The following is a 10,782-nucleotide window of genomic DNA, read 5'->3' on the forward strand; positions in this document are numbered from 1 at the left end:
ACTGATTCATGGTATTTTTATACACATCTCTTAAGATTAACTCTTACCATGTGGTAATATGCTCTTTCTAACAAGATTAGCAAAATGGCCTATTTCTCCAATTTCAAACTCTCACTTCATGGTCTTGCTCTCTTTAACTACCCCCCACCTTCAAGTTCTTTGATAGTTTTTCCCCTTGACTCCAGTTAAAAGAAAACACCCTTCTGCTCCTTCTGCCACCCTCTGTAACCAGAGAACTGCTGTAACATGGAAGATCTTATTGGACAGACTACAACCTCTTGCATTCCCTGCAGATGTAATGCAATTAAAATTTCCCATTGCTACAGGGTCCTGTGCTTGTTGCTTGCAACAAGACTCCATCCTCTTCCATTTTGGAGATCTGGAGCAGACCCCCACCATGCTAGTGCTGAGGTGGTCCTTGTCCCTCTGTAGAATGTGGTCATTGAAGGCAACGTGTGCCCCTGGGATACACTACCTAATTCAACAGTCTTCTGGAGAAACAATTCTATTTTAATGCCCTGGCTGTGTGAACTACTGCAGCAAATCTCTGCCATGCTAGCATAAAGGTGTCTAAGATGTTCAACCAGCTGATGCAACAATTTACTGCCTTTCCAGTAATCCAGGAACTGAAAGAGGAAATGCAAAAAAAATATTAGATTATAAATATTTTTAGATCTTGATTCCAGTATCCACTCTTTTGCCTGTAATCTTCTGAAAGGATTTTTCTGTTAACCACCTTCTCCTACACTTCTGTTTGCACACCTCTGTGGGAAGGTGATAACTTCCCCTTTCAGAGGTGGAGAGATACTGATCATCACCTAGCTAATCTGTCCTTGCTGCTGATGGGAGATAAGGTCCTCCACATCTGTCCTCTTCCCAAGCTCCAGGCCCACATGCATATGCATTTCTAGTATTGCTGCCTCTGCTCCTTCTCCTGTCACCCTCTTTCTAGGCACCCACAGTCACATCTGGGCTGCTGTGCACTCTTGGCAGTAGTGCCAATATTCATCTGGGCAGGCAGCCTGGACCTTTTCTCCTTGTGCAGGTGAGCTTTGGCTATCTTCCAGTAAAATGGAGAATTTAGGATGATGATTCTCCCTGTTCCCCACAGATGAAGACCCTGGCGCATTTTTTCAATTTCCCTGTAGAGTAGTGGCTTCTGTGATATTTGCCTCAAAAGCCTTGGCTGAAGCATTCAGGACTGGTGCCTTACAGCACCTGTAAAAATACAGAATAACCTTTACAGCAGTGGATAAACATGCAAAAGAGAAAGCCTTAAAAGAGCAGAATTATCTCACTGTTTTTGTTCTGACCATCGTGCTTTTTTGTGCAGGATGTGCTTCATACTACTGCATCCAGACCTTGCATGACTGGAGAAGTTCCCACAGCTAGATGAACCCCAGGGATGCTGGTCCACCACCCTGCATCTGTAGAGGTTTTTAAGGCCCACTGCTACTGCTGGGACGAGATCAGCTCAGGGAGATCTGTGGCTGATTGTGGCCTGGCTCAACAAGAACATCTGACTGCATTGTGCATAGGAAAACCTCTCACACAAGCAAGAGTTATGGCATGGCCTGCTCAATAAAGGTGAAAATTCTAGCCTGCAATTTAAGGGATTCAGGGAACTATCTGCCCAAACCTACACTCTTGAAGGTATCTTGTGTTTTCAATGCAGTTAAATGAAGAGGTCAGCTTGTGTGCCTCCTATCTGGTGGTGGAACACAACTGCCTGTGGTCAGAATGCAGGAAGCCGAAATCTCGAAAGGCCAGCATGTACTTTTTGTTGCACACAGGAAGCACAGCTTGCATGGAGAGCTGAAGAAGAAAGAAATGCATAGTGGGACAGGCAAATCTCTACCACATCTAGGGGCACAAAGTGCAGCCAACTCTTCTCTGGCATTAGACAGCTTTTCAGTTTTGATATTGCTTGTTAGTCACATCATTCAGCACAATATCCTACTAGCAGACACTCAAGATCCTGGACTGCCTCCTTTGCTAATCTTGACCAAGAGTGTCTGTAGATTATACCTGTGAAGTCTTTGCGTGCTATCAGTCACTTCAAAGCCTCAGTTCCAGGAGAAAAGCTGGCCCAAAACTTTCTTAAGGGCATCCTAAGTGCTTTGTCCATGTTCTGTCTACCAAAGCAGTAAAGAGGTGTCCTGTTTACCCACAAGACAGCTATTATACACATTTCTGTCCACCTTGGTAATGGGCTGCATCTATTCCCTCTAAGACACTGCCTCTAATCTTGGAGTATTTCTGTATTTCTTCCCCCAAAAGATGGCAGGGAGATACAGCTGAGTGCAGGAATGGGCAGAATGCATGGTACAGGTCTTAAGGCAGTGGTAGGGTAGGAAAATCAGGAAGACAAACAAGATGGCCTGGGTAGAATTAACCCTGTCAACATCAGCACTGAGATTATGTTAAGCCAGAACTGGGTTTTGTATTTTCCAAGGCAGGTAAATTATTCATAGTGGAAAATTTAAGTGCCCCTTCCAAAACCGTGCACGGAAGGCCATTCAGAGAGCTTCTCCCATTTTAACCAATGAGAAGATGTTATCCACTTCCCTCATGAACAGAAATGCTGTTCATTTCCCATCAAAAAAGCTCCACAGATCTGACATCAAGTCTACATGAACAACTGGAGTGTGCATGTATCCTTATCTTATCTGCATGGAAATACCCATTCTTTTTAGTCTCATTAATGACTAGTAAACATAATTTATAGTTGCCGTACTCTACCAATAACTTCATTAAGCTTTAAAGATTGACGTGTTTAACATTCAATGAGAGATGTTTCTTAGAGAAGCTGGGAGAGCAGAAATAATAAGATGCTCACCTTGTTAGCCTAGGATTAGGTCCAAGCAGTATATATTTAATTAGACTTTAAAGAGCTTATTTCAATGTTAGGAGATGCAGCTCTTCTCTGTTGCTGCAACCTCAATATAATTGTTTCTGTAAGTTTTCTGCTTATCAAGAGAAGGGATAGTGCTTTAAGATATTGTGAATACTCAGTTTTTGTTTGCATTTAGATTAAGAAGAAGAAAGTTGACCCAAAGCTTTTGTAGAGGTCATCTAATCTGTTTGGTTGAGAAGATCTGTCCTCCCACAGACTCACCTCCGGCAGTATAAAGGAATACCTTCCTGATGACAGTCTCTCTTTGCAGTGCTACCTTATCCCTGGTCGTTCGAGAAGCATCATCTTCTATTATGAAAATTTAGGAACTAGATCAGAGATAAGAGTGCTCCTCACATAGATCACATCCTTGGACTACTACGTGTTACAAGATCCAGGACATTCACAATGAGCATTAGTGAAGACGACGTGGAAAAGTTTCTTGATGGAAACCCTGCTTTTGCCAAGCAGTACTTTGAGAAGAAAGTGAAAACAGAGTCCTGGGATGACAATGAAAGTGATATACTTTTTGAGTTGATCCAAGACATGCAAGAAAGCATCAACATGGAGAAAGTTGTTTTCAAGACCCTGAGAAGAATCAGGTCCCTTATTCATGCTGACCGCTGTAGTCTCTTCATGTACAGGCAGAGAAACGGCACACCAGAATTGGCAACGAGGCTTTTCAACATCCAAGAGGGAAGCACGCTGGAGGAATGCCTGGTCTCCCCAGACTGCGAGATAGTCTATCCGTTGGACTTAGGCATTGTGGGCTATGTTGCACAAACCAAGAAAACCATGAATATCAAGGATGTCAGCGAGGTAGGTCTGGCATTTATTCATTCACTCTGTAGACAAAATGCTTGCACGATTACTTGTTCTAAGGGGTCAAGAGATAGCAGGGAACCTTGGTGCTTGGTCAAAACTCTTGCATTGTAATTGCTCTATAGTGGAAACCGAAGCACCAGTAGACAGTGTGTAAGTTGCTTCCAATCTCACTTATGGAGCAAGGTGAAGCTAAGCACATTCAACTACATTGGACATTAATGCCTGCAAACATGTGCTCTGTCACACCTTACCTATCTCATTAAAATAAATAAATCACTTCGAGTGCAGCGGAGAAGAGAGAGTGAGGTAGTCAGATCTGTACCGAACACACCTAGAATTTTCCACACACATTTATCTTCCTTCCATGAGTAACAGTCAGAGAGAAACCCTTTACAATGGGTCCATAAAGGGGTTTCCAACACTCATGACATTTGTAAGTGCTTGTTGTCTGGTGCCGTTTGGGCCAAGGACCTTTAGAAGCATTTTTATGAAGCAAAGGGTGTGGACCTTGGAGCAGGTGAGTTAACTGCAACCTGAGTATGGCTGGTCTTCAAGAGGTATACTTAGACTAAAAAACACTCTTTCAGTAGATGCTGCACACTGCAATACCAGGAGGGATCCACAGAAGTTTTATGTTTTATTCTTATGCTTTCATGACAGTATTTACCCCTCATACTTATACTTTGAATCATGTAAATCTGAATGGCAGCAATTACAATCCGCTTGTTCTAATCATAGGTATAAAACTAAAATCCATGTGACCCAAATATGGCATTTGGGATTACTCAATCTATTGTTTGCTAGTTACAAAGAGACCATCTGTTTATCCATCCGTTTGTTGCTCAGGATGAGCATATCCAAAAGCTTCAGCAATATCTTTGTTGCCCTCCATGGAACATGCTAAGATATTGATTTTGGTTTTGTAAACATTCTTTTGCAAAATTTGCATCAGTGTATAACTTGGAAGGTTTAAGTCTCTCTCTTCAGGCATTTCTCTGAGAATAAGGAAGGATTTCAGAGCTGCCAGCCAAGTGCTGCACTCCAACTCTAGTTCTTTCAGGTGCCGCTATTCTTAACATCAATTCTTCTTAAGGAAACACAGATAATTAAATGCTTGGTCTGCCCTACTTGGCAGTGAAGGCCAACAGTGGGGGATATATGGGGAGAAGGGGCACTAGGGAGTGATTATTCTCTCAGGTGCAGCCTCCCTAATGTGGTCTAAGGAGTCAAATTTCTGGGCTTTTTCTTCTTCAAATAAAAGGAAATGTAGCCGACAAGATGTTCAGCAGAACAGGGAGATGATCTTGGGTCAGCAAGGCCATCTCTGCACTCCCTGTCAGCAGGTGAGGAAGAGGATGTCAATAAGGCACTGTGTGGGACATTGGGCTATCTGCCTTCCCCACATTACCCTTTCTGAGCTTCATTTTCTTTTGGCATGAGGGGGAAAACGACATTTTAAGCAACTAGTGGTTGAGTTCCCTTTATGCTGCTCCTACAGCATGATCTAGCACTCTCCTTGTGGTTTGAATGGTGATTCCCTCAAGGGCAGCCCTCTCTGGGCATCCAAACCATGCACCTTGCAGCCCCGACCTGGGGCAAGAAGAGAGTGCCAGAAACCATGTGTCGCTTGTGCCAGTTGTGTATCCCTGGGATAACCTGCCTTCCATCCCATGAACAAAGGCCCAGCACCATCATGGTTCATGCTACGGTCACTACCACATTTTTTTTTCTCTGCTTTCCAATATCAGCCATAAACCACCATCACATACAGTGTTGATAGGTCGGTTTCTCACGTCTGCTGCTGCATGAAGAAGAGGTGAAGTAACAGCTAGGTGCTGTACATGTAAGACTAAGGCTAACGGTGCTCACACCAACAGGGGAGGGAATTCTCTGGAAAATATTTTTCAACAGAACCAATGGCTAGATAGCTCCACGGAGCCTGCAAACCAGCAGCAGTTTCAGGGGCCAGGGTGAAGCAGAAGAAAATTGAGAAGGGGTATGTGTTCATCATGCCTGTACTAGAAAGCACTGGTTTAAAAACTGGCTATGCAGCACAGCATAGAAACTGGTTATATGCACCTCGCAGTGTCAATTCAGTGTTGGAGGAAAGGAGGCAGGAGGTTCAGTACAGGATATCAGTCATCTGAGGATGGTTAGCAAAGACTCCTCATGGCAAAGTCCAACACATTAAAGCTCTTGATCAGCAAGATCTTTGCAAAAAGTGAAAAAGTGCATGTGTAATCAAAAGCTACAGCCAGTTTGTCTTTGTACTAGCTTTATCACCTGTATGTTGTCCAATTTTCTAATTCATTTATCTTCTTCAGTAACTGTTTGAACAAAGCTTTCTCTAGGCAGCTTCTCTAGGCTGTGCTTTGGTTTGGCTTTAAGACTACAGACGTTGTGTTAAGTGCTTAATTTGTAAATTCTCCTTTGAACAGTGTGCCCAGTTCAGTCCATTTGTTGATGAGCTCACCGACTACACTACAAAAAGCATCCTTGCAACACCGATCTTGAACGGCAAAGATCTAGTTGCTGTCATTTTGGCTCTTAATAAGCTGAACGGCCCACACTTCACCAGCTCTGATGAAACAGTAAGTGGTCAGTAGCTCAGTTTCTATCAAGCAGTTGTTGCTTTTGCTATATAACATGGATTGCTCCTCTTAACACTAGGGATGTCCGCTTTACTGAAGCACCATGGGTGCAAATTTCCCTACAGGAACCCTGTAACAGATGAGGCTTATTATGAGGATGCTTATCTCAGAAATCTTTCAGGGAAATTACTGTGGGATAAGCCTTATCTCACAGTGGTGCAAAGCAAAGCATTTATCCAGGGGAATTACCGTGACGTAGCTATAGTGGTGTTATGAAATCCAGTATACACGAGGCTGCTACTGCATTTGACTCAATCTCATTGTTTGCCTTTACAGCTTTTCCTGAAGTACCTGAATTTTGCATCCTTAAACTTGAAAATTTATCACTTGAGTTACCTTCACAATTGTGAGACTCGAAGAGGCCAGGTAAGACTGAAAAAGCAGATTGGGCTGTATCTCAAAGTCAAACCCAGTTTTTCTGGTTTCAAAAATGAAGCTGATCTGCTTCAGAGATCTGTGCCTGAAGAGCAGAAAGAAGTTGTCCACAAAGGCTTTCAGATACTGCCCCTTCCTTAGAGTCCCTCATTAATTTCTCTGCCTGCTGCTCTTGGCAAAACTTCAGGAGTTGAAGCAGTGGCACCACCTTCAGCAGGACTGAGCTACAGAGGTTTTGTTGAGTTCAGTCTATGAAATACTCCTGATGCATTTAGCCACTTCAGACATCAACACTGAAAGAACCTCAAAAACAATTAAGAATGCAGTATTTTTTCCTTCTCTGTTTATTAAAAAACAAAAAACCACACACTTTAGAATTCCTTCTTAGTGGCAGTAAAACGATTCTCACATGACTGTTCTCTTTGTCTCCTTTGGTAGAAATTAATATAAATTATGGACTTATGGTATTTTGAAAGGAACCAGTTCAGCCATGATTCATTTCCATGATTTGCTTTGTGAAAGAACTCTTGAATTTTGTTGGGATGGATGTGAATCCATGCAATCACTTTCTGCAGCAGACAAAAGGTTGTCATTGAAGAGGACGTGCAATTGAGATTACACTTCATGGCAGTCATTTTTTCACCAGTGAGGCCTCCTATGGGGGATGAATGTCTATTTCAGCAAATGGATGCAGAATGAGAGTTTATTTCTGAAGCTTTTTTCAGCACCTACATTTAACAATTCATCATCTCTTGTTCTCTGTCTAATTCTTTCAGCATTCCTAAAACTATGAATAATGATCAGGTGCTAGAGCCATCTAGCAATGCTGAGTAATCAGAATAAGGTAGAATTAGCTAAGGTTTATTCCTTCTGTGGGCTTAGCAGTAATGCAGTAGAAGTTGAGAAGGACTGGAGGAGGCAAGGAAGGTGCTAGAAGGCAGAGTAGATACCCAAAGATCTAATACCTCCTGCAGGGTGTTCTGCTCTGGACTTGAACCCAGGAGTATCTAAATACAGACTAAGTACAGACAAAATGTTGAAAAGTTTCAACAAAAATGACATTTTTGAAAATAGTCTAGGATTACAACATTGCAAGGTCTCAACCACAAAACCTCAGACATACTGTAAGTAAAATGGCTTGTGCAAAGACAATTCAGGCTGATGGTGCAGGCGCAATAAGAATCTTATTAGAAAACCACATAACATTTTTGCTAGACTTCTTTACATTGTTCCATGATCTGGCCTTTCTTCAGGTGTTTCTTACAGTCCTTCTCACTGTGTTGGTGGGTTTGATCCTTTTTTGTTGCACACTGTAAAACAGCAAAAATAAGCCATTAAAAAATAATTTTCCACTAATGATTTGCATAACAACAACACTATCCTATCTATGGGATGCTGAAAGGCTGGTGGCATTTAGCAGCATGTCAGACTCTAAAAGGATGGTAGATTTTTCCTATCTCATGGATTAGAAACAGAGACCAATGCAGGTCAGAATTGAGAAAAATATCCACTAGCCCCCAGTGACTCAGTGATGCACACTTTTCCTGCCTATGGCCATGTGATAGTGCCTCATGTCCCAAGCATTTTGAAGTGCTGCCACTGCTGTCTCCTGGGCTCTCATCTAGTCCAGTCTCAGCAGGCATGCAGGCACCAGTTAAGCTAGGCATTACCATTTCAGTGATGATGAAGTTCTCCCTTAGGCCCACGAAGATCCTCCTTTTTCTACCAGAAATATCTGCCGAATTCACTGCATAACCTCCATTTTTACAAATTAAATAGTAGTCTTAGCAACAGCTTTTTTAAGACCACGCAGCAGAGCACGGGAAAGTGGGTCATAGGCTGATGCACACACAGGACAGCTCTGCCAAGGCTTCAAGGAAAGTGCTCATTCAGGTATTTCCAACTCCAGCCTTTGCAACCTTAGTGTTAGCTATGTTTGGATGCAAGATTTTACTTATTGATTAAAAAAATAAAAATAGGTGAGGCAGTCCAATTTTCTTTTGGTACCACTACCAGTGCAAGATTGGACTTTAACATAGTGCTCCATGATGGCATGACCATTCCTCAGACTGCATGCTTCCTTAGTAATTCCCAGTGAGAATAAGCAACACTTTTACATTTTGCCATACATATTGCTATTGCACTTTTCAGGAAAAGTAGTCTAAAAAAAAACCCCAAAGTTTCCTTGTTATTACAGACACATTTGGGAAGTCCAGGTTTCAAGGGGAGGCTATGCTTACATTTGGTTTTTGTCCTGCAGGTGCTGTTGTGGTCAGCTAATAAGGTTTTTGAGGAACTGACAGATATTGAGAGGCAGTTCCACAAGGCTTTCTACACAGTGAGAGCGTACCTGAACTGTGACAGGTACTCTGTAGGCCTCCTGGACATGACCAAGCAGAAGGTAAGTGCTCACCTATGAATTGTTTGTCTTTCTGCCTTGCTGCTATCCACTGATGGGTGATTTGTAAGGATAAGGTTTATTGGGGCAGCCAAAGTCTGGGATAAGACTGGGAAAGACTGGGATAAAGAAAAGAGAGGGAGAGGAAAGAGCTTATCACTGGACTGCCTAAGGAGTTAGAGACTGGGAAGACAGAGGAGGGGCAAAGATGTATGACCATTGAACAACAATCCTGGTCAAAGCCTTAAGCACACACACAGTCTTACCAAGTCTGTGGATGCCAGAAATATAGTGAGAAGCCTGTGGAGCACTGAAGCCATCCTCTTCGAGGATTTATCCATACACATATAATCCAGGCTTTTAGCAGAAATTTGGCTTCATGACAATGCACACTTACAAAAAGCTGAGTTAATTCTGCCACTCTGATTTGGTCTGATTGCTTGCAAACTGATTGACAAGCTTTATGTGGGGGTTACACAGAATTTTTTCATAGGAGCCCTGCTTTACACTATGGTCAGGCTAGTTAAGGCTACCATTGACTTTGATCTCCACCACATTGACAGAGCCATTATAGCACTTGGTCTTATGAAGAGACATATTAAAAGATTGTTAGTGTAGTAAAGACTCTTTTGTAAGCTTTATAATGCAGCCTAAGAAAAAAAAATGCTCTTTCACTTTAGCAAGGTAGCAAGTCACCCCTATAGCCACGCTCTGGAAAAATAAGAACATGGGAAATACTGAAATAGCTGCTTGCTCTGAGTACAGCTCTTGCTGTTCACTGAATGAAGTGGAGTTATGTGTATAAGCAGTATATAGCTACATACAGCCTTATAATGCACCTGACACTTCCTGATTTGGATGCACCATTATGCTGCAACCAATATTGATCTAGCCATGTTGTTTCATGCCTTGTTTATGGAGCACCAAAACCAGCATGGTAGAGCAGCAGTTACTTTGAGGTTTGATGCAGAATGCATTTTTCCACTCTAAATATACTTCTTTCATCTGAAACACAGGAATTTTTTGATCTGTGGCCAGTGCTGCTGGGCGAAGTTCCTCCCTACTCAGGACCTCGCACTCCAGATGGCAGAGTAAGTGATGACCAGCTTTCTTGAAGTCTCTCTTGTCTGGCTGATTGTCTCACCTCTTATTTTAACAGTGATCTTCTTTTTACTTCTAGGAAATAGTCTTTTACAAAGTCATTGATTATATATTACATGGAAAAGAAGACATTAAAGTCATCCCGTAAGTGTCTGGCCTACTGCTACTGTTTGTGTGTGCTTGGTACTGACAGGGTGCAGCTAAATCGAGGGTTGTCCCTTGTTTAAAGACGTTCATAAGGAGGTATGCAAAGAACCAACTGAAGACTGAATAAGAAGCCAGATCGTAAGCTGGTGCTTTGTCTTACATTTTGTAGGACAGAGATTTCTTCTAGGGCAGTGGGATCCTGACTTGTAAGTTAGTCTCCAAGAATCACTGAGAAAAAAAAAAAAAAAGAACTCTTTATACCCAGGAATTAACTGATTTGACTACCTGCAGTTTTGCTATTCTCCATGCCAAGTCAAATCATAACTACTCCATGGTGCCTTCCCTGTGTCAGTGGCTGAGTCCATGCAGCTTGCCCTGGTGTTGAGGCA

At 42.3% G+C, this 10,782-nt stretch overlaps 1 protein-coding gene across 1 annotated transcript in view; it reads left to right on the plus strand.

Moving 5' to 3' along the window:
* Window positions 1-3,304: 3,304 nt before the first annotated feature.
* Window positions 3,305-10,782, plus strand: part of PDE6B (phosphodiesterase 6B) — a gene marked incomplete at both ends in the record, with an annotated part of 18,462 nt that continues 10,984 nt past the window's right edge. Inside the window, 7 exons of the mRNA XM_084305579.1 lie at window positions 3,305-3,715; window positions 6,160-6,312; window positions 6,649-6,738; window positions 9,008-9,148; window positions 10,162-10,236; window positions 10,326-10,390; window positions 10,563-10,584. Of these exons, the coding sequence (XP_084161705.1) occupies window positions 3,305-3,715; window positions 6,160-6,312; window positions 6,649-6,738; window positions 9,008-9,148; window positions 10,162-10,236; window positions 10,326-10,390; window positions 10,563-10,584 (957 nt within the window). The remainder of the gene's footprint in view (window positions 3,716-6,159; window positions 6,313-6,648; window positions 6,739-9,007; window positions 9,149-10,161; window positions 10,237-10,325; window positions 10,391-10,562; window positions 10,585-10,782) is intronic.

This window comes from Netta rufina, assembly GCF_964035555.1.
Source record: "Netta rufina genome assembly, chromosome: Z".
Lineage (NCBI taxonomy): Eukaryota > Metazoa > Chordata > Aves > Anseriformes > Anatidae > Netta > Netta rufina.